The following is a 22,953-nucleotide window of genomic DNA, read 5'->3' as shown; positions in this document are numbered from 1 at the left end:
TCAGAGCTATTGTTCGAACGCCCATACATATGTAAAGCCTCAGGGATGAAATCTTGCCGCCTGCGAAGTCCGGGAGAGTTTTGGCACCTAACAGCAGAGTCTGTCCCAACTATCTCTAAGTTCTTTACTTAAAATTTGTTTAAGAATTAGCAGTCACACTTAGCGAAAGGAAATCAAAAACTACAGAGAAGCCAGACTGGCATCTCACTATTTTATATCAAAGTAAATCGGACTGGATGGCAGAACTGCAAGAGAGCAGCTTTTTATATTTCGTCTGCTCTGAACCAAAAGCTTGTCTAAAATTTAGATTCGAGATAGGAACTGAAGTCAACAGCAGCCAATGATTACGGCTTGGGCCACCTCCAGAAATCCACTGAAGTTCAATAATAATGTTTCTTTACCTTGATAATTGTATTTTCTACAGGGTATCTCTCAGATGGTCTCCCTGCTCCATTTGTGGTTGCGCAGAAGGAGCAGGAAGGTTTAGCATCTGTAAGTAAAAGTCTCTGCTGCTCTCACTGGCAAAGCTTGCAGCTGAACAATGATTACAGACATTCACGTGGAACTGCATCTATTTTAGAAGAACCTGATTCTCGTGTGTGTGTTTGGGTGACTGCACGGAGCAGAATTTTCCCTCTCATCTCCAGACATGGAGCCAGAGACTCCGACGACATCAGGGGGTGGTAAGGGGGGAACCCCAAACATAAACTGCATTTTAAACCACCTTAGACTCATCACATCCCAACCGTGGCTACAGGAGTTGTCAAGATATTTTCTCCTCTAAGATTAGCAACTTTTAAACATGATCTGAAATTTATTCACTGTCAATTTATATGAATTTGTTCCTGTCTAAAGTCTGTTCCTGTCTAAAAGTCCTACTTTTCTTACCAGTCTGGTGTCCACCTCTCCCATAAAAAATGAAGTCTTATCTCCTGTCAGTCTGAGTGGGTGAACTGGTACCTCATGCTGGTACCTCATGACTTCTTCGCTGTTCTGAATGGAGACAGAGCTTTGGCTCACCTTTCTTACAGCCAAGTCATACTGACAATTCATAGTCCCTCAGTCCCTGCCAAGAAGAAAAAAGCCTTTCCCCCTCTTAGTATTTCCAGTTAATCACCTCAGAGCTTAAACTCTTGTTTCTTTTAGATAAAACCACAATCTCCCACTTGATATGATCGAGTGGCAACAAGATCTCCCCATTTTCCTCAGCACCAATATTGCCAAATATTTTGAGGTCTTCAGCAAAATCCACCAGGATTTTAGTGGTGATTTGCACAAATATTAAACAGCAAAGGCCTCGAGTCAAACTGCGAGTGATTCCTCCAGCAACTTTCTCTGCATGAAGCACTAAGTTTCTGATTTTCAGAGCTACCTGTTGATGACTTTTCTTTACTCAGGTACTTCTCTACCTTACCCTGCCTATTAGTTCCCTGCCAATCTCAATAATGTCTTGTGTGACAACAGGTCTCATAACTGACATAATTGTCTGACTGCTATTGCCATACAGAGAAAGCCTCATGGATTTATCCAGGAAATCCCTAGTCCATCAAGTCTTCAAAAACCTCCAGTTCACCCTGAATCACATCCAGTGTGGCATTTTATATTGCCCACTTTCTAAGAGAGAAGTGTGAGTAGGAGAAAAGATAGAAATTCTGTTCATATACAAAAGCAAAAATCTTCCTTGTCTCAGTTCCTTCATTTGTGAGCAAACAGGGCCAAATCTTTCTCTGCTGTCCATACATTCATCTCAATGTCTGAACACTGATTATCTTCACTTTATCCATAAAGTTACACACACAGGCTATAACAATAAGGTCAATGCATATTTGCAATCATTTTTACTCTTGACCAAGTGTTTCTGGTGTGTGCAGGGAGCCCCCCACATGGTCATCTTCATGCCTCTTACCTTCTAAGGACTCCTCCTAGGAGGGATGCGTTCAGACACTCTGGAGGGGAAAGTCGCCTCTGAACTTCTCCCACAGTTACTTTGTACTTTGAAGTTGAACTAAGCAAAGACAAGCGGCCGGGGACAGAGCAAAACACCTCTCCGGTGTTGACTGAAATTCCACCCAGGAAGCCATCTTTATTCATCATCAAAGAAGTAACAGATTTTGGAGGAACCGGAACTGGAGAAAGAAAAGGGGAGGAGGGGAGAGAGAAATCATCACGCCACGAAGGAGCACGGGATAACCACAGTCTCTCTGACATGCACAGAACAGCAAAATGAAAGGGAATTTTGAAACTCTGGCTACCTCCAGCAACCTAAAGGGTGCTGCTCCCCCAACCTCTAGGAAACTGCTCCATGAATGATGGATGGAGAGAAGGGTGGTACAGTACAGCCTCTATGCAGGGTTTAATCATTGGGAAATAAAATACATATTGGCAAGCACCTGGCAACTTTCGGGTTTGAGCCTGTGTCTCACCCAGAGCCCCCCGATGCCTTTTGTACAACGGACAGCGCCTTTCTGGAGGGGAAAAAAAGAGGAAAATTTACTTTTTTTTGGCTAATGTTTCCATTACTGCTAAGCTGAGCCAGGAATAAATGCAGCACACGAAGGGAGTTGCTGTCTTAAATAAGTATAAAGGCTGGAGGATACAGCAACGAGAAGACAGCTCTGTTATTGCTTTGTGTTTTTATTAAGTCTGGTTTATGAAATAAAATGAGTCTTTTCCTTTAGAAAAATGAACACCAGGAAAAAAAATATCTGGTCCTACCATGGTGTTCTCCACTCTGATCATATTGTGCTGTCCGTGAATTACTGGGAACTCTCCCGCCCCTAAATAAAGCTGTTTTAGTTACTGTAACACATATTTAAAGGTAGTTATAGGGAAAAATAAAAAGAGGACGATAAAGTGAAGCTAAATAAAATAAAACCGTGTTGCTCTGCCTAAGATAAAACGAAATATTTCTTTTTTCTGAGAAACCAGTGAGGTTATTTTAAGAGTAACCAAGGGGATTATAATGAACAAATTCCTATAATAGCAACCAGACACACTCAGAAATAAACAAAAAAATTGGCTAAACTAAAACGGAGAGCAATTCCCCCGTGACATGAGTTTTGTTTACAAATGAACTTAAATAGCTCTCTCATAATTGTGTGTAACTGTTATGATTTACAGCAGGTGCTCTAATCAATCACCCAATCACTTTAATTTATAGGGAGCCTCACTGCATTTTCCCAGTTGTTTCATTTCTGCAAGTAATTGATAACAAACCGTACTTAAGGTATGTTTTATGCAGGAGTTAATAAGACCTGACAGCTGCTACTGCTGCTTCCTCTTGGATTCACGGCAACACACGTTTCCTTATAGAAAATATATTCCAAAACTGGGGGGTTTGCTGGTGGCAGAGCCCTGGCAGTCCAGCGGGCATGTTTCAGAGGAGAAGACTAATTGATTACACACCCTCTTCGAGCAGATACTACTTCACAATCTCCCGTTTCCACTCAATCAATTGCAAAACCAATTCGGCAAATAATAGGGTTCTATTATGCACATATGCCAGCTATTTAGGTACTTATAATACATGTCAGTTAAGTCATAAAAGCCCTGTTTATTTGCAACATATCTGGAGAATCAAACCATTAGGGTTGAGCGGATATTTAAGTCGTCTGGAGCTGCTAAACAATAAGATCGGGTATCCTAATATATTACCAAGTGCTAACTACTGGGCAATTGCCAATTTTATAACCTCAGTGTATGGAATAGACACAACCGTGTTTCACTGTTTTTATTACAGATCATTTCCTACTGCCAGACCAGACCCCCACAATAAAAGCTCTATAACAGCTAAAAACCAAAAGGCATGTCGATTTTAGATATACATATTGCTTCTTATGCCTTGTATATAGTCTCCAGTATAAACAAATTATTTTGAGTGGCTTGACTTCAGGGAATCAGAAAGTGAAATGGATTCCTATTTCTCTATTATTTTTACTTAGGCACTTTATGCAGCTCATAAAGGCGGTTTCAAATAGTTTGAGAACAGCTCAGAAACAGTTATAAAAGAGTTAGAGGCCCGCTCTTGCTTTCATTGCTATTAATAGGATTTTTTTTTTACCATTGATTCTATATAGGAAGGCTTTTTTGTGTATCAGAGGTAGTACAGCAGAGCAAAAAACCATATGTATTTCCCCCATTATACATAAATATATCACTTATTTCATGTACGATAGTCTATTTGAGTGAAGTATCAAGTTAAAAAAAATATAAACTAAAAAAAAAAAGTTAGATTAAAACAGTGCCACCAGACAGATCTTCATGACTGGCATTTTTTTCTTGGGTCAAACTCACGGGCTCAGTGGTTCGAGTACACCTTTACCGTGGCTATATTTAGTGACCAGTTTATCAGGTCACTGTCCAGTGAACTGAGAAATTAAACAAGAGGCAGCAATTCCACGAACATCTGATCTTAGTCCAAACTCACTAAAGAGAGAAGGACCCGTGCAATGCTTAAATGCACCTCAGCCCACTCGCTTTGGCCTTTCGGAGCACTCATTACATTAGTTAACCTTTGAAATATGGATTTTCACGTGCTCGGTATTTTTTTTTCCCTTGCAAATTGCTTTTTGGGAAGCAAGCTGGCTCCCTTCCCTGCTATGCTGGGAGCTGCTCAGCTTTTCCTCCTACCACTGTTTCCCTGAAAAGGACCGTAGGAACATACCCACCAGCTGGAGCCTGATAACTCTGAACCCATTTTGAGGCTTACCAGGCGGTGTAAGCATATCTATTGCAATTTCATAGCTTCAGAGAGATGTATTCTATCTAGGCTCTGTATCTTCTGTAAATTACCTAATGCTGCCTCAAAAAAGTGTTTGCCATGGAATGAATTATCTCTATCTATATCATATCTATATGTTTATCATGGCTAGAGCTTTTCAGATATAGCCCAGACAGCAGCAGAGATAATGGAACGTGGAGGTTTTGTGGGTGAAGAGATCCGTGTGTGCGGCTGCATGTGTCAAATCCCTGCGTGGATGTAAATAAACCCTAATGCAGGGTGTATTTTTAGCCGATGTCAACTTTCCCAGTTGGTTGGGGATTGCCACAACTGCTGGAGTAAAACAGAATAATACACACGTATCCACGCAGAGTCCCCACCACTCCTGCTTTCACTTCATCCCATTTAGTTCTTGTTATCCCCAGCAGAAACTCTTCGATTTTCTTTCACTCCCAAACTCTATTTGCTGTGTGTATGTGAGCACTCACAAATACATAATTCCCCCTTTTAAAATCCCTGCCTTCTCCCTTGCTTTATATTTCTTTCTTTATCTCCTTTGTCTCTCTTTTCTCCTCTCCTTTCTCTTTTTCCATCCCTTTATCTCTCTTTCCTCCCTCCTTCTTTTTTTCTCCCTCCTTTTTTTTCCCTCTTTCTCCTCCTGTGGTTCCTTCCAGCCTCTTTGTCATTTCTCCCCCTTCCATTTCTCTTCAGCTTATCAATAAACCGGGAGAGCAACAGTAGCCGCTTGATTTGTTAGTAATTATAAGCATACTGTTCCAGCAAACGGGATCTCTAGATGAGTGAGATCGCTTTAAAACGACAGCAGGAAATGGTGGGGAAATGGAGCATGGCGAAACTCAGCGTGAAGCTTTCAGTTCTTTACATGTTTACAATTTTCTGTGCATACATTAAGTCTTAGGGTTCTTTTTTTTCTTTTTTTTTTTTTTTTTTTTTTTTGTATGGTGGTTCTCTGTTGGGTTGCTTGCCAAAAACCTGTGAAAATGCGCACAAATGTGAACTCACAAGAGGAAATGGAAATAAAAGCCATTTTATGGACACTAAATATAAAGAAATAATAGATTTATGTCCTGAAAATAGCTGAATAATAGGGGTTTAAGCTATAGATATTATTGCAATAACCCCGGTGAATAATCTGATAGTCAATCAATCAATCAATCAAATAATCAATCAGAGGAAATGTTTCTTATATTTCTTACTAACAAACATCATGGACAAATTAATTATTGATCAGCTGTTAAATTCTTTCATTTTTTTAATCTGCCTACTGGGCCTGAAATGAGTAGAAAATTCTTTGTCCAGTATAACAACAGGACTTTGCTGTAACTGGTGATTTGATCTGACTCAGTGGCCAAGTCTAAAAAGTCCGGAGCAGCGTCTTACACGCTGGATCTAAAAGACCCGGATCTTATTTTAATTTTAATGAACAAATACGGAAAGTGTGTGTTCATCTCCCATTTCCTCCTGTCCCCCTCGTCTCCTCCTCTCCTCCCTCCCCTCTCCTCCAACCGCAGTCCCTTTCCTCTGCAAGCCGGGACTAAATTTCAAAGTGAAACGTATTCCCTCGAAATTGTTTTGCATTCAATTAAAGGGGGTCCTAAGGTTCAGTGGGTAATCCAGGAATGAGCACGAAGCTGAGTGGCAGCAAAGCACCATCTCCGATTCCCAGATCTATCACCTGAAAAGCTGAGGCCAGAGTGGTTTTCAGTTAATCATTTATCCTAAACTTCATAAGGTGGGGAGGAAAGTCATGTCGTGTTATTTAGAGTTAAAAGCAAAAGGTTAGGACACCTTCTTTCATATGTTTCCCCAAAGTAGTAGGAACAATAGAGTGTGTTTGCAAGGAGACCACGAATTAAGGAGTTCGAGTTAAAATGGCCTTTCATGCTAAATCAGGTGTGAGTGTGCAGGCGATCGTCAGAAAGAGCTGAAAGTAAATAAATACATCAGAATAATTTTAAGACTCTGACTGTGCCCCAGAGTCACAAAAAATTAACTCGGGACTTGGGCCACGAAAGATTTTGCAAGAGGACAACTTCTTTCACCACAGTCGGTGCCAAGCAGATTTCAGATGAGCACTTGACAAGGGAGGTCTATCTTTTATTCCTGACACATGGAAAACTTTCCCTTCATTTCAGCAGAAATCGAGGGAAAGGCCTCCAAACGTGCAACCGGTAAGCTCTGAAAGCTTAGTTATAACTGATATTAATGCTCTTGGTGATCATTATTATCATCTTGATGATTTATCTGGCTCCCTCCCTCTCACTTCCACCACCCAAATCTTAATGGAACTGGGAGTTAACGATGATTTTTTAATGTCTCGTTGCATTTTTAGGCTGTTAATGTACCGCATCCTTCTCATTATTAGTTTATTGATTGTTCATTGACCAGCCCCCTTCAAATCGTATTAACCACCCTCTGCCAGTTTAGATTAGGGGAGTTTAAAAAGCACCTTTCATTATTTCCCCGCCACCACCACCACGACCACGGTGGAGTTCAGGCTTGGTAGCTTAATGCTCGCTCTAATGGGGCAGCTAAGAGACGAGGGGCCACGGTCCCTGCCTATTGCATTAATAGCTCAAAGGGGGCTAATACAGAAAATTAGCCTTAAACGAGCTCTGGAGATCTCCAAATGAAAGAGCCATTTATCACGCTGGCTACCTTCACTCCACTCGTTTGCTCTCTCTACTGGGAACAACTCATTTCCTCTTAACTAAATTACTTCAGAAATGTCAAGTAAGCTCAGATAGCAAACATAACAAGAGGCAGGGTATGTGTAATCTATTGTGGGGGATCGATACGTGAGATAAATCAATAGCCGTGTATGAATCCTTATAAAATTTCCTTAATAATTTGGCAAAGCTTTTGCATAGATAGATAATTCCCTCTGCAGGCCTGAAAGACCATGAACAGACACAGTCTGGGTGATATAATTAAGTTTAGACTCTAAGTCTCCATCATACTTCTCCCACTGCTTTGTAATTAAAGAATTTTAGGCACTAAACCAGGATTTGGTGAAGTAGACCCCCTCCAATCCTCGACTGGCAAATATGTATCACGGGAACGTTCCACTGGACAAAAATCAGTCAATACCTTTCTGTCTCTCTATCTATCTGTGCCATCTGCCTGCAATAACGACTCACAGAGTTTAAATAACTTATTCTTCCTTCAAAGTACATCCTCACAGCTACAAACTGCAGGGAACAAAGCGAAATTGATACTGAGCACTCTCTGTATTGCTCCTTCTCTCGTCCCGATTAAATATTGACTGCCACAAGTGTGACCTGCTATTTATTATCCATTTCTCTTCCTCGGCACCCAGGAAAATCGCTGGGTGAGAAAATACAATATTCCTTTATGCTGGGAAGTCTCTTAGAGCTCAGCATTACTTCTAAGGAAGAAAACGCTGCTGCAGTGACTTTTAAACAGTTGCAAACACATCTCAGGGTCTTTTTTAGTAACCTAATTTCCGAAGTGCATATGTCTCCTGCTCATCATGTGTAAACTCAGAGTATCTCTTCTTCTGGCTGCAAATAGGCACATGTAATCCCATATAGACGAGATTGGGTCTCCTTAGGAGGCAGCTGCTCGACCTGGGGTCGTTGCAATGCCCACACATAAAAAGCACACTTAAATATATACCTTACACATATAAAAATCTATACCTGATCCATAGAATTATTGACATTCACATTCTAGTGCTACTCGCTCTCTAACTGTAGCACCGAGCACACACGTGGAATGTCTCTGCTGTCCTCGTCAGCTGAAGGAGGGAGAGACAGAGACGTGTGCGTGTTTAAAAAAAAAAAAAAAAAAAAAAAAAAAAAGAGTATTTTGAACTGTGCATTCTGTTAAAAACCAGCGCGGAACAACATTGGGAAGGAGTCTCTCGACCACAAATCAAGTACCAATTAATCAAATACACACAAGAGACAACATCATGTATGAGGTGTCAAGTGGGGGTGGGGAAGGGGGAGGAGAGCGAGTTAAAAAAAAAGGTTAAAAATACAACCAGAAACCATCAGGTTACAGACCCTGAGTAGATACTCCATTAAACATTCAAACTGAACCAAAACAGCAGAAATCTTTTTTTTTCCTTTTTAAAGGTAACTTTCTGTTTCTTAAAAAAGAAAAAATAAACAAACAAACAAACAAGCAACCAACCAAAAAACCCAAAAAACCTTCGACTTTTCAACCAATAGTCATAAATGGTGCTGCCAAAGGGTCTTCAAGTTTTCATCTGTCCTCCCTCAAACAACTAGACCTTGATCATGTGTGTGAGAGACCGTACATGAAGATTTAAATTAAAAACAAAAACAAAAACAAAAAACCAAGCAAACAGCAAAACAAACCATAAATACACGGAAGGACCTCGTGCTGCCTTCAACACGTTTTAAGCAAACACCCTCCGCGTTATTTTGCTTTACATCCTACAAGATCATTGCTATTAAACCATTTGTGAGCATTTGACAAATAACAAGGTCCTGGAGATAAGTGCTGCTGATAGTAAGCATAAGGGACAGCATTTCTAAGCCTCATCTCTGGTACTTAAAATTGAATCTAGAAATAGAAACTCCTTAGATAATTAAAGATAGCTTTCCCTCCATTTGCAGCGTGTGATCTGTTTAATGTCTATCAGCATAACACAACACTAATCGCCGAGCATCTTCCAGGGACTGTCAGAGAAATGTAAAAAAATTAAGCAGCTGCAATACGCCCAAAATGAGTTATTGTAATTACATTTAATTAGTTTAATTAGTTAATTATTTTGCTTACAGCTGTACAAGAGACTGCAAACATTTGTTAATATCACATTCCCTTTAACAGTATGGGGTGATTCTGCAGTTGCACTAAATCATGGGCGCATATGTAGAAAGATGTAAAAAATGGGCATGGGGAAGGGGGGAACCTTGGAGGAAGGGGGAAGGGAGGAATCTTGGAGGAAGCAGGGAAGGGGGTCGGGGCTGCCTTTCCATGGGCATCTCTTTCTCTCCACGTTTTATTCGCCTGTGAAATGCATTTAAGCCCCAAAGGGAATCAACCACCTTCCTCTATTAAAAACCAAGGTGTTCCCATCGAAGACTCTCGAGGTGAGGGGGGAAAAGAGGAGAGGAGGGCCCATGGAAACTGCATTCGAGTATGGGGTGCTCCATTAGAGAGCATTTGTGTCACTAAACCCTTTGAAGGACGGGGGAGGCGGGGATATAAACTTTTCTGTTCACATATCTTATCCCCTCACTCTATCTGCTGATCCAATCAACTATTCATCTTGCTGCCATGTATTCCTGCTTCCCGGAGAAATTAATTGCCCCAAAGTCAAAATATATCATGAAGATATTGCTACACAGTAAAAGTTTGTCTAGCTCGTTGGAATAATCCATACCTTTTTTAATGACAGACTGGTCCAATAAGTTCATACCGCTGTTATTGGCATCTTCAACTGACTGTGGATATAAAAACATCACTATTCAAATTGACTGGATATTAAAGAATCGCGTACATAAATCATGTCATTCCAAACTGGAGTTCCTGTTATTTCCATTTATATTAATTCACTAGGGGAGGGAGAATTTTTCTTTTACTATTATTATTGTTGTTATTATTATTTCCCCAAATCGAGAAGAAAATGAAATTCTTACAAATTATATAGTCTTCTAATAAAACAAAAAGAGGTGAGAAGCATATGGGGCGCAATAGTGGTTTTGTTATCTTATAAAACATAGATATCACATAGACTTCTTTGCATTCCATAAAGCTTTATATTTCTTCCTTTGAAAATGTGGCAATTTGGCAACATCTGCAAGATCTATTGCATGACATAAATGAACACGATTAAGGACAACTTAAATGCTCCCTCCCCTTTCCTTCCCCTCCTCCTTTTTCTTTTTGTTTTTTTGTTTGTTTGTTTAACCCTGCTACATCTTAATAATTCAAGGGCCATTTACTTTTTATATATCATAGTTTACATTATGGACTTTTAATTAAAGCCTGAGCCTTTCGGAGCGCAGCGCAACGCCCACATTGTACAGGGGACGGGCAGAAAGAGATTTACAGCTCTCGAGGTTGCTTCCATGTCCTGAATTAGTGGGGACGGGGAGGGAGGAGCGGGAATATACATTATCAAAAGTATGAACCACCAAATTGATAGCCTAGGAAAAAAGGTCCCGATTTCAAAGCCGTGTTTTCACACTTTCCCCCTTCTTTTCAGCCCGCTGAGGAGCACACCTGTTATTACGGCATTAACTTCTTTGGCAGGGAAGAGAACAAAGACGGGCACAGAGGACACAGCCAATGTTGCGTTTCATTTCTCAACACGAAAGTGGGATATATATATATAAAAAAAAACCCAAAAAAAACAACTAAAACTACCGCTGAATCTGCGTCCGGCAGAGTAAAATCATCTCCCAAAGAGATGAGATGTCATAAGAGCAATTTACTGCAGAATTCCGACAGGTTCCATTTTAGGGTCGATTCTAGAGAAAGGAGGGACCTGTGAGTTTCTTGACTTTATTATTTTATTTTTCTCGTTATTATTTAGGGTTTAGGGTTTTCGATGTTATTGTATGTTTGGGTTGTTGTCACATTTTTCCTTGATAAGGAAAACACCTTCACAGCAAAGCAATGATTTTCGTCACTATTATTTTAACTTTATCTTTGCTACACCGAGAGGCTGAGCTTATCCGGATCTAGCCCTTATCTCCATCTCTGTGCTCAGCGGAGACATTCCAGATGGAATATGATTTAGGAGAAAATTACATCTCCCCAAAACGTGACGGAACAATATTTTCTACGAGAGCTTTCCTTTCATTTTCCTTGAATACACCCTCCAACGAACCTACACACACACGCAGAGGGTTGCCTTATGTGATGTGTTTGGGCATGGCTGTGTCTCTCTCCCATAATCAATAGGCTACATACCTAAAGGGCACAAAATAAAATTACAAAGTCTTCCCTCCTTTCCCTGAGCAGCTCCCGACGAGGGATGATGAGCAAATCCTGCAGCCTGCTGGAGTGCAGCGTGGCGCACCTCGATGGCACAGAATTGGAGGTAAACATGAAACACCACCTTCCCTTTTATTTTTTTCCATCTTTCCTCCTGATCTCGCCCTATCTCTGGAGTCGATGGTTGTGCACACCCTTTATGCGTGTGCATGCACTCCGCTCGCTCCATCAGCAACGTGGGTTAGTTGTTGTAGTTAATGAGAAGACTCCTGTCTGATTTTCTATCTAATTACGCCCTCCTGCTGGGTTTTTGTACAGGATATTCGCTCAGCATGCTGGCAGTTAATAGTCACAGAGAGGATCGTAAAGATTTAATTAGGACTGCATGCGGAAACGTGGAAAAACAACTCAGACTTTTAATTACTAGACTTCTTTAGTTAAAAGTGATACCAGGGGTTACTTTATAAGAGACTTGGGTGTTTTGGTGCAACTTAACTTTCCTTGTCTCTAGCTGGCACGTAGTAGCAGCGTGAGTGAGGAGGAGGAGGAGCGGAGGTGTGTGTGCAGGGAGGGGAAAGGTGATGAGTTTCCAGATGTACTTGGAAAATCTGGAGGGGAAGATTCCCTTCCCTTCCCTCCTCCAATAATCTGATAGCATGGAGCTTCCTGAATACTATCTATAATCACATTATTCAACAGCTATGGACATATCTGAGAGAAAACCTGAAAAATCCAGCCTTTATTTTCCTTCAAAGAGTCTGAATATTTCCTTCATTGTATCTTTTACTACTATAACCCTACTTTTGCCCAGTCGATGGGGAGAAAAAAATATCTGGGGTTGCAATGGTGGGTTTTTATTTTTTTTTCAGAGTCCCTATTAGATGATGCAATTTTTTTTCAATATGTAGGTCTTGGCTTCTCTGTTCCCTGTCTGAAGGCTGTAAATCGCAGATTGAAAATTCCTCTCGAAAGGGGCAGCAATAGCAATACAATATGCCCTGTTTACAATAACAGAGCGCTATCATGTTACAATCACTTAATTCTAGCCCTGGACAATGGCTCACACATGGCCTGGATTTGGTGTTTATAAAATAACCGCTGTTTCTTTCTGTCACGCACTCTCTTTCTCTGTCTCCTCCTCAGCCCAGCCCATCCTCATGGCACATATTTGATAAGACATGCATAAGCTAAAGCAAAGAGAACTTCTTTATCCAACTCTATATCTAGATATCAGTTCAACTTTCTGGACTATTAAACAAATAATACTTGAAATCCTTCCTGGAAATTCCATCTAGTGGTGGCGGATAATAAGTATATGTGGTCTAAATAAAAATCCCTGTAGCTAGAATGGATTCCTCGAATCTAGAATAAATCCATACTGAATATCAGGATGGAAAACTGCCCAATTTCATCTGTCACTAGTGGAGGGACAAGAATAGAAAATGCTGAGCGGTAGAAGAGAGTTCTGGGATGCTTTCCCTCCTGCCTGTGTTGACTTGCAGTTGGACACCTCTTCCTTCATGTGTTTCTCCCTGGGACACCCTCCTCCCCCCAACCTGAGACCAAACTTACAGAGATAAAGGGTCTGTTTAATTTCCTGCTGTCTCAGTACCCCAAAACAAGGACTCCAGCTCTGCTGGTCCACAGCTTCGCCTGCCCCATCCTACCCCGATCCCACCCCATCCCACCCCCCCGGCCCAGCCAGCCCGGGCGAGCAGGTCGGGGATGGCCGCGGGTCGTCACCGCTGCGCTCGGAGGCATCGAGGGGAGGCAATTGCCGCCAGTACTGTCCCCTGTCCGCAGAAGGGATGTTTTATTGGAAAAGGGATGGAGAGTTGCTTCATTTGAGCTCCTCTTTCCTATTATTTCTTCTCTTTCTTTCCTTTTTTTCCTTCTTTATGTCTGTCTCTCTTCCTTTCCATATCTTTCCATTCCTTTCCCTCTCTCCTTCCTCTACCTTTTCTTTTTTTTTCTGCATTTTATCTTTTTCTTCTCTCCTTTTTACCTCTTTCCTTTACCTTCCCTCTTTTCTGTTTTTCTCTTTTTTTTTTTTTTTTTTTTTTCTCACGAAAGCACAACAATTACCGGCTTTTCTTCGGGGAAAGTGTAAATATCAAAGCACAAACAGCATTTAACGCCTATCGGCTGCAGAGAGAAAGGAGAGCGATCTCCTTCCCGCATTCACAGAGGTAAAACTCGCCTTGACTTGCAGACCAGTTTGTCTGAGCCAGGAATGCGAGACGAGACTTGCGCATCGCGCCCGTGGGGGTCAGGGGTTGCCCCCAGGTCTCAAAGCCACCTTGGAAACCTGCAGGAACCAGCGACCCGACGGTCACTGAGCTCGGAGGCAGGAGCAAATCCAAACAGCAAAACCTTTCTATTTCTAAAGCATCTCGACCCAGCAAGGACCGGGGATTTTCCCGTGAAGCCCTAAAACAAGCCAAGCCACAAGCCAAAGCAATACATCCCCTCCGCTTCCCTGCCGCTGATTCCTATAATGTTCAGCACATCCTTTTTCATGGCTACTTTTTTTTCTTCCCAGGCTCCTCTTTTTTTCTTTCTTTTTCCCTTTCTGTAACTTTGTAGTCCGTATTTCATCCAATGTTTCTTTTCTTTATTTATTCCAAGACTAAATATATGTGTCATATATACATATGTGTGTGTATATATATATATATTTATATATATATAATATATGATATAGAAATTCTGGGGGAAAAAAAAAAAAACCAACTAAAAAGAATGGAAGGGAACCCCCAAAATCCCGATTAGTAAAGACTAATGCAGGACTTGGCCCCTGGAGGCTTCAGCCTCGGGCTCGGGGGTCCCCACGGGCTGTGCATGCCCAGCTCCAGCAAGGTGCAAACCAGCCCAGCACTGAAGCTGTTAAGGGCCTTTCTGTTTTTAGGAAATAACACGTGATGATGAGTTTCGCGTGGGATGGAAGAAAGCTGGGAAATACTGTGCTTTGAGCCCGGCGAAACTCCTTTGTTACCCAAAAGAGAGAATAAAACTATTTAAAATCAGTGCTACCTTACCCAACTACACTTAAAAAAATAAGGAGGGAGTGGGGGGGGATGGACACCGGACTTGTTTCTGATTACCAGTTATTGCTTTGGGTTTGGGTTTTGTTTATATTTTGCCTCCCTCCCGGACGAAAAATGTAGTAATTCGACAGTTTCATCAAAATCCCTGAACGACAGGAAATTGATTGGGGGGGGGGGGAAGGGGGTGGAAGCTGAGATTGCATGGGAAATAACTGGAATTTGAAAAGCCAGGCTTGAACTCTGCCAGCTTTTGAAACACGTGGAATATTTGGAGCAGCATGTCCGCCTTCCCCCTGCACTCTGCTGGCTTGCCATGTAGGGGAGGGTTTATAGAACACAGCCTGTGCGTGACAGCAAGGAAATAAATTCTCTTATAAAAAAAAAATATAGAAAAATAGAGGGAAAGGGAGGGGGAGTACCACAGTTACAATCCCAGAACGGAAAAAAAGAATGGCAACCCGCAGCAATATCGCTGGAAATCCCTCACTGATCATTCCCAGCCCAGGCATGGGGGCTCCAGCTGCATTGCCCAGGAGAAAGGAACGCGGTGCCTTACCTGGACCTCCTCCATCCCTGGGTGTCCGATGCCATGTAGAGAAAGGCTGTCCCCCATGCCGGAGTCAAGGCCATGGTGAGCTGAGTGCAGGAGGACATCTGGCCTCCTTACTGAGTGGTAGTCCCGCCTGGGGTCCAGTCCCGAGAGCTGGGGCAGGGCGGCCCGAGGCTGTGGCAGCAGTGACCCGGTTTCTGATCCCACCTCTTGCCTCTGCCTCTGTCCCCAGGGGTGCTGCTGGGGCTGATGCAAGGGGTTTAGGGAGTAGGGGTCATTGACATGGGAGTAAGGGTCCTGGCTTTGGTGGTAAGGAAGAGGCTGGTAGGGGGGTGGGAAATAAGGCGGCTGGAAATCCGAGGATGGGGTGTGAGAGAGCGGAGGAGCGCTGGAGTAGGGTCCCTGCGAGACGGATCCCAGCTGGGACAGCCTGGAACTGTGGCTGGGCACTCCATCATGCCGGTCCTACAGGCGGAATGACATAAAAACAACAACAAAAAAGAAGACCTTTAAAAAAAAATAAAAAGAGCAAAACCCATCCCAAAATAAAATAAAATAAACCCGTAAACAGTTGGAAACTGGAATTCAGATGTGCCCCTTTCCCCTGCCACGTATTAGAAATGTTACAGTATTTCGTACCCACATTGTGTCTGTTCCCGGTAACCATCAAGAAGGGGGAAGGGGGCGGGGGGTGTGAGGGAGAATTGCTAAATGTCAAAATTAAAACTGTAGGACTAGTGCTCCGTATGCATATATGATCTGCAATTTCAGTCCAGTAATACAATTCTCCATCCACAGCCCCCCAAATCAAACCAAAGGTAAAAAAAAAAAAAAATAATAATAAAAAAATTAAGAGCCTCACACCACCCATCCATCCAAACAACCCACTCTTTCCCCTGCCTAAAGTTTCCAAACGTTTGTTTATTCCCATTGCTGAAGTCCTCAAAATCACCAACCCATTTTCACGTGGAAAAGCCCAAAAAGAAAGTTGCACTTCTCGGAGGACTCCGAGGTGAGAAGTTGTGCAAAAAAAGGACGTGGGGAAAAAAAAAAAAAAAGAAACTCAAAATAAAACCCACGCGGGATCTTTGCTTAAAGAGAGTCTACCCCTTAAAAATAAATTTAAAAAATCAAACAAAATAAAAATGAAACATCGGCATTGAACAAATCCAGTCGCTATGATTTCTGCAGCAACTTCCAGTGTCTTTTGTTTCCTTTTCCAATATTGTATTCCGGAGTATGGGGTGGGGGTTAATTGTAATGAAAAGTCTTTGGGGTGTGTGGAGGGGACGGGGTGGGGGGGGGGGGGAGAAATGTGTAGAGGCTTCAGAGAAAAGGTGGGAGAGGAGTTTTGTCCAACTCCCTCGCACTGAAGCTGCGAGGCTAAAGTAAACAACAAAAATATCTATTCCACAAAGTGTAGCTCAAACCCCCACAAGCAGTGGCACACATGGTTTAAAAAAAAAAAAAAAAAAAAAAAGGAAAAAAAGTTCTTTTTCCCCCTACTCTCCCCCCAGACTCCCCTCGCTCAAATCGGGAACACACAATGCAAAAAGGGAGAAGCAGCTGCAAGCCTCCTCCAATTATTGTGCTAAATTACCAAGCCAAAGGCGTTTAAAAAGAGAGAGAGAGGGAGAGAGAGAGACAACAGATCGAGAGAGAGAGAGAGAACATGCAATTCTAGTACAACATGGATCCAAACTCACCATGGCGGAATAGGTGTGGACTAACATCTGGAAATAAAAAAAGTCTTGTAATAGCTAAAAATAAAATAATGGTGATAATACTAATAACTGGAGGGAAAAATATCAAGGAGATCTGCACAGGGACGTGTTGGACACAGGAGAACAGCTTGAGATATTTCGAAGTCTATCCATCAAAAAAAAAAAAAAAACAGAGGTAAAAAAAAAAAAAAAAAAAAAAAAAAGACCAATGCCCCCAAAACCGAGCCTGGAAACCTCTATCTACATATATGATTTACCCCTCCCTCTCAGTTTTTTTTCCTCCTTTTTTTGTTGTTTTTTTTTTTTTTTTTCTTTTTTTTTTTTTTTTTGCCTTTGAGCTCCCAAATACAATCCTCTTCAACCCAAGGCTAGGCTCAGACTGCTCCTCTACCCCTTCCTCCCTTTCCTTCTCTACACCGCCTCATAATAATTGATATTCATGACTATTAATATTACACGACTACTTTAAAGGGAGAATGCAGGACCAAATGGAGCGTGAAGCTGGCAGCCAGCTCGAGAGCTCCCCTACTATTGTAAATGACGTTCATTCAGTGGAGAATTACTAGATGTAATCAGACGAGGGGGGCTGGCAGAGGCAGAGTTTGGGGAGAGGGAGAGGGGGGAAAAAGTTTAGCAAGGAAGAGGCAGAACTTCAATTAACTCGAGCGGAGGAAGATGCGGAAAGTAGACACTGCTGAGCTGGAGCAAGGAAGTGAGATGAAGCAATGCTAGAGGCGAAGAAGAAAAGCATATTCCCTTTTTTTTCTTTAAATATATATTTAATTATACATTCTTAATACGAGGAATTGATTGCCTTTGGTGCTTTTGTTCTTTTAGTTTGTTGTTGTTTTGTTTTTTTTAACAAATAATGAAGAAAAAGAGGCTTTTCTAATCCTTTTTTTTTGTTGTTATTTTTAAAGAAATGGAAGAAGATCTGTGCAGTCACTGTAATAGATGCCTATTTACAGCGAAGATTAAGCCCTTCTGGTGCGTGTTACAGATCGTATTTATTCGCAATAGGCAAATAAATACTTGAATCTACGTTGTTTGGCTCTTTTTTTTTTTTTTTCCTGAATCCTATTTCTACAGTTCGATACGAAAAAAAGTATAAATGTACATAGATCTCCCGATTTTCACCCAAATGCGAAATGTATGGAGTGAGTTTTAAAGGATAGTAAATTTATAGTTTTGAGGCAAAGCCAGGGGCGATATAAAACCTTTTTGATGTTGCAGGAACCCGTTCAACTGGACTGTCTGCCATTTCTGTTAAAGTTCAACTTACGTTCCTTCCTAAATAGACTCACACTTCCCAGAGCAGCCTCCCCCCCCCGCACATACACGCACACACACACTTTTGTTTTAAGAACAGATTCATTTTAAGTGGCTGAGACGCCTCTACCATTGTGTTGTTAATTATAAATCGGAAAGAAGAGAGGGAAATATTTTTTTAAGACAAATCTAGAGGGTTTCAGCGCTTAAAAAAAAAAAATCGACAACAATATTTTTTTTTTCTAATGCTGCACGTTACAAGATGCCTCGGAGCGCACCCCCAAGTTCGGGAATACCCACCCCGCAGCCAAATCCCCCCTAATCGCTGCCCCAACTCCGCTTCCCTCCCACGGCAACCTACAAGCACGAGTGTCCGTCAATTCATAGCGCTTTTAAAAATCCCTCTGAAAAGGAGGGTGGAATAAAACCCCTCATCCCCGACCGCGGCAGCCGGGGAGGAGAGATGTTTTGTCGCCTGCTGCTGCGGGCAGAGACAATGGCCTGGCTGTGCCTGGGGATGGGGAGGGAAAAGCAGCGAGGGCTCCACGGGCTGGGGACACACGGGGACACACACATGGAGACCGACACACACTCACACACACACTCACACTCTCTCTCTCTCTCACACACACACACACACACACACGTGCTCGTTCTGCGCTCGTTCTGCAGATGCCGGGTTTTGCCAAGGATAATTATCCTGACGGCAGCTTTTGGGAATGGAGACATTTCTTCCGTGCGGCTGCCGGATCCCCTCCCCGATTCCCTCCATCCCGTCCTTCCTCCGGCCGGGAACAGCCGGAGCTGTACCTTCCCCTCGATCTCTTTCTCCGCTTTTCCCGGGAGTTTCCCCTCTGTAAGTGCCGGAGGGGAGGGATGCGGGGACGGGGCGGCCCCGATGGAGCTTCCCTGGAGGGGCTGCCGCCGCTGCCCGGTACCCTGAGTCCTGTCCGGCCCCTGTCCGTCCCCTGTCCCGTCCCCTGTCCGTCCCTTGCCCAGGACACGTCCCCTAGCCGGTCCCTGCCCAGCCCCTGCCCAGTACCCAGCCCCGCGCTCAGTGCCCTGTGTCTGCTCGGTACCCAGTCCCTGCCGGGTCCCCCATACCTGTTCGATTCCCAGCCCCTGCCCAGCCCCTGCCCGGCTCCTGCCCAGCCCCTGCGCACTCCCTGGTCCCTGCTCAGTGCCCAGTCCCTCCCCGGCCCCTATTTGGTCCCCGGTCCCTTCTCGATCCCCGGTCCCTGCTCGATCTCCAACCCCTGCCCAGTCCCTGCCCAGTCTCTGCCCAGTCCCTGCCCGGTTCCTGTCGGGTCCCTGCCGGGCGCCTGGTCCCTCCTCAGCTCCCAGTCCCTCCCCGGCCCCTGTCCGCTCCCCAGTCCTTGCCCTGTCCCCGGCTCTTTCCCAGTCCCCGGTTCCTTCCCGGCCGCCTCCCCACGGAGCAACTCCCGCTCTGGAGCTGGCGAATTGCTCCCTTCTGAAAATCACCCCCCCTCCCTCCGAGATTGCCGAGCCAATGCCTTCCCCTCAATTAAAAAATAAAAATTATGAAAAAAAAAGAGATTTTGTGGAGCGCCATTCCTCTTTTACATACACATATTTCCCCAACCCCTTTTCTGAGCAAATCCCGCACGCTGGTTTAACTTACAAGAAATACACTCCCGCAGCCCGTTTGGGAAAGATCCGGCTCAGGAAACCGTGAAAAATTAAGAAAGGTTTCGCGGTGTTTGAGCTGTGATTTTTAACCCCCCCCACCCTTGGTTTGCTTTTTGACCTCGAAAATAAGGTCTGAATAAAGCTCACAACTTTTCGTGCCCGCGGACTGTGCGGAGCTGCCTTTGACTGTATCGGTTCGGGTGCGTGTGCTCACATACGTGCGAGAATGTATGTGCCGCTTAATTAATGCGAGTATATGTATACACGCACATCTTATCTATTGCTATAGAGGCACAAAAAGTCGTAAAAAACGTATCCGATTCTGAAAACAAGAAAAGGGAACAAAAAAGAAAATCCACATTCAGGTTGAGCTTAGCTTGGAATTGCAAAATAAAAAATAAAAGAATGAAATGCATCCGGTCCCTGAATACCAGATTGTGTTTTTCTTCTATTTTCTTTTTTTTTTTCCTCGACATTTGTCCATATTTAATCGAATTATATCTAATTAGAGGTCTAAACAATCAAACTCTTGCCTTTAAGTTGCCTCATTCCAATCCCCAGATCATTTCTTTGATGTTTTAAATCGCATCAAACAGCTTTTCCATGAAAAAAAAAAAAAAAGTTTAAGACTTGGCATGCTGAATACAAATATGCAAATAAATAAGCATTTAAGCATTTACTCTTGGTTTCCCGTCTCTATACTTGTGTGTGTTGGTGTATGTCTCTATTTCTGCCTAGATGTATATGTAGAGATATATATGTATTATAAAGTCATGCCTGTATCTATATACTAGATGTGTATTTAAATATACATATACTCTCTTACTTATATGCATGTTATATACTCACCTCATAGATATCTTCATACTTGACATTTTCAACCAGTTTCCAGAGCATGATGGCTGGCTGTTCTCTAGGAGGTGAGTGCATTCATGTGAAGAGCAGATGTCTGGATTCTCAGTACTTCTCTGTCTGTAATGATCCATCTATAATTGGAAATGGGGGACAGACACCAAATCCGACGTTCCTCTTCCATCGCAACTTATATCTGTTGTCTGAAACAATAGGCTGCACAAGTCTACCTCAATGGGATAGTAAAAAACATTATCTGTTACATAGTTACATATAGCTACAGACATATATGTGACTAGATATAGACATATACACATATAGAGACTTATATGCAGCATATAAAATATATATATATACAGAGTTGCACATACACAGATTACACGTACGTGCACATATACACGCATAAATCTCTGAACGGACAACTTTTTTTCCACGTATAGACATATTAATTGCCACATTTAGGTATGTAAATTATATATATTTTTGCACACATAGGTACATGGATGCTACACTTTATATACGCACATATGCACACAAGCCTGGTCAGTTTATATAGGAGTGTGTTTAAATGCATATTTGTGTATCTAATTATACATTTACACATATATATGTTGATATAGAGGGATTAAATAAATGTATTATGTAGTGTATATATCTGCTATTTTAGTAGATGGATGGATAGATAGATGGATAGATAGATAGATAGATAGAATGGAGAAATTAAATGAATATATTTTCGATCCTCCCTAAAATAAAATAAAGAATAATTTGCCTCTGCACTAAGCGATTCATCATTTGCAACGAGATATTATGCTTTTCCCCCCATGCAATATGCTTTTATTTACATGTCCAGAAATTATCTTCTCATATGCAGTTAAACACCAAAACAGCGTCTCATCAAAGCACATTCAAGCAAATCTAAAAGGAGTAAATTTAGATCAATGTTTTCCACTGGAAAGACTTATACTTTTAGTCTTGGACTGTATATTTTATAACTTAGAAATACTTTATATGGGGGGGGAAAAGGCGGGGGGGAAGGAGTTTAGTAAACCCTTCACTGCACGTATTTGAATAGCGATTACTACTTTCAGAAAACGATTAAAACCAGAGTTGGATTTGTGCATTTCCCGGACAGCCCTCGGTTTGGAAGGGGAGAGGAGGAGTTGGACCAGTTTTAACCTTTTTTTTTTTTTTTTTTTTTTTTTTTTTTTTTCCTCCCCGGGAGAACCTTCCTTCTCATTGTCCGATTTTTTTAACACGTTGAACGGCAAAGAGCCGGCACAGGCAGCAGAGCCCATCTCTGCCTTTGAAAGGAAACAATCGAGCTTTGCGGTGGGCTGGTGCACCAGGAGGGGGAAAAAAACGGGGGAAAAAAGAGACACAGAGGCAGAGAGACAGAGAGAAAGAAGGTGTTTCTAAATTCAAGGTCCTGTCTCTGGAAATTTCAAGCCCTGCCTATAAGGTTCCTACAAATCTTTGTTATTCTGCATGGGATCCTATGGGAAAGTGCACAGTGTCCTTTGTACTTTCAAAGGTCCTACAGGTAAAGACGCTTTTATATATATATGTATAATCTCGGAAACGAAGAGAACTTTGTCAGGAGACACATTTGCTGGTGCGTGGTTGGCTGGTGGGAAGGGTGGGCTTTGCTTTTTCTGTTCGCTTTGGCCTCAAATTAAGGCAGAAAGTATAAATTCATCTCTTTTCCCCTCAGCCCTCTGCACCATCCCGCCACCCCTCCCCATTTCACCGTGTACATCTTCTTCTAAAACCTCAACCCACAAAAGGCAAGAGGCAAATAACAGCCAGATATTACAGCAGGAGCTGGACAACGGTCTTGCTGGAAGTTCTTTAGGCAGATATGAGTTTTTCCTTAGCACAACCAGTGCTGCACTGAGGAGAAGGAGAGTACATCATTGGGTGGGTTGGACTGCTCATTTCAACTGAAGCAATAGAGTAAAAAATGCTGAAAAAAGAGAGAGGATGTGTGCTGTTTGCATGTGGGTGTGCGGAGATACCCAGGCAGACACCCTTATCCACCTATAGATCTGAATGACCCTCTTAGAAAAATGCCAAGCTCATAAAAGGACAGTTTGCCATCAGTTTTGTTAAAGTCTTTGAGTCATGAAGGCTGGCACAGGGCAGAGTGAATGTGCTTCGTGACGGCTAATGCTTTACAAT

The 22,953-nt window shown here is 42.5% G+C and overlaps 1 protein-coding gene across 5 annotated transcripts in view; it reads right to left on the bottom strand.

Moving 5' to 3' along the window:
* TFAP2B (transcription factor AP-2 beta) overlaps nt 1-20,996 on the bottom strand; it is a 33,442-nt gene extending 12,446 nt beyond the window's left edge. For 2 of the 5 annotated variants that reach the window (XM_064650781.1, XM_064650782.1), the window contains exons 1-5: nt 20,770-20,996; nt 15,284-15,742; nt 10,122-10,182; nt 2,391-2,465; nt 1,907-2,126 (exon numbers count right to left, since the gene is read on the bottom strand). In XM_064650781.1, coding sequence (XP_064506851.1) covers nt 1,907-2,126; nt 2,391-2,465; nt 10,122-10,182; nt 15,284-15,742; nt 20,770-20,850 — 896 coding nt within the window. In that variant the 5' untranslated portion in view covers nt 20,851-20,996. Of the gene's footprint in view, nt 1-1,906; nt 2,127-2,390; nt 2,466-10,121; nt 10,183-15,283; nt 15,743-16,983; nt 17,181-20,769 lie in introns of those variants that run through there. The other 3 variants (XM_064650785.1, XM_064650783.1, XM_064650784.1) reach the window with 3 other exon arrangements.
* Between the last annotated feature and the right edge of the window lie 1,957 nt (nt 20,997-22,953).

The sequence above is a fragment of the Pseudopipra pipra genome, chromosome 3, assembly GCF_036250125.1.
Source record: "Pseudopipra pipra isolate bDixPip1 chromosome 3, bDixPip1.hap1, whole genome shotgun sequence".
NCBI classification, from domain to species: domain Eukaryota; kingdom Metazoa; phylum Chordata; class Aves; order Passeriformes; family Pipridae; genus Pseudopipra; species Pseudopipra pipra.
Note: the sequence above shows the minus strand (reverse complement) of the source record. Positions and strands in the feature narration are given on the sequence as shown.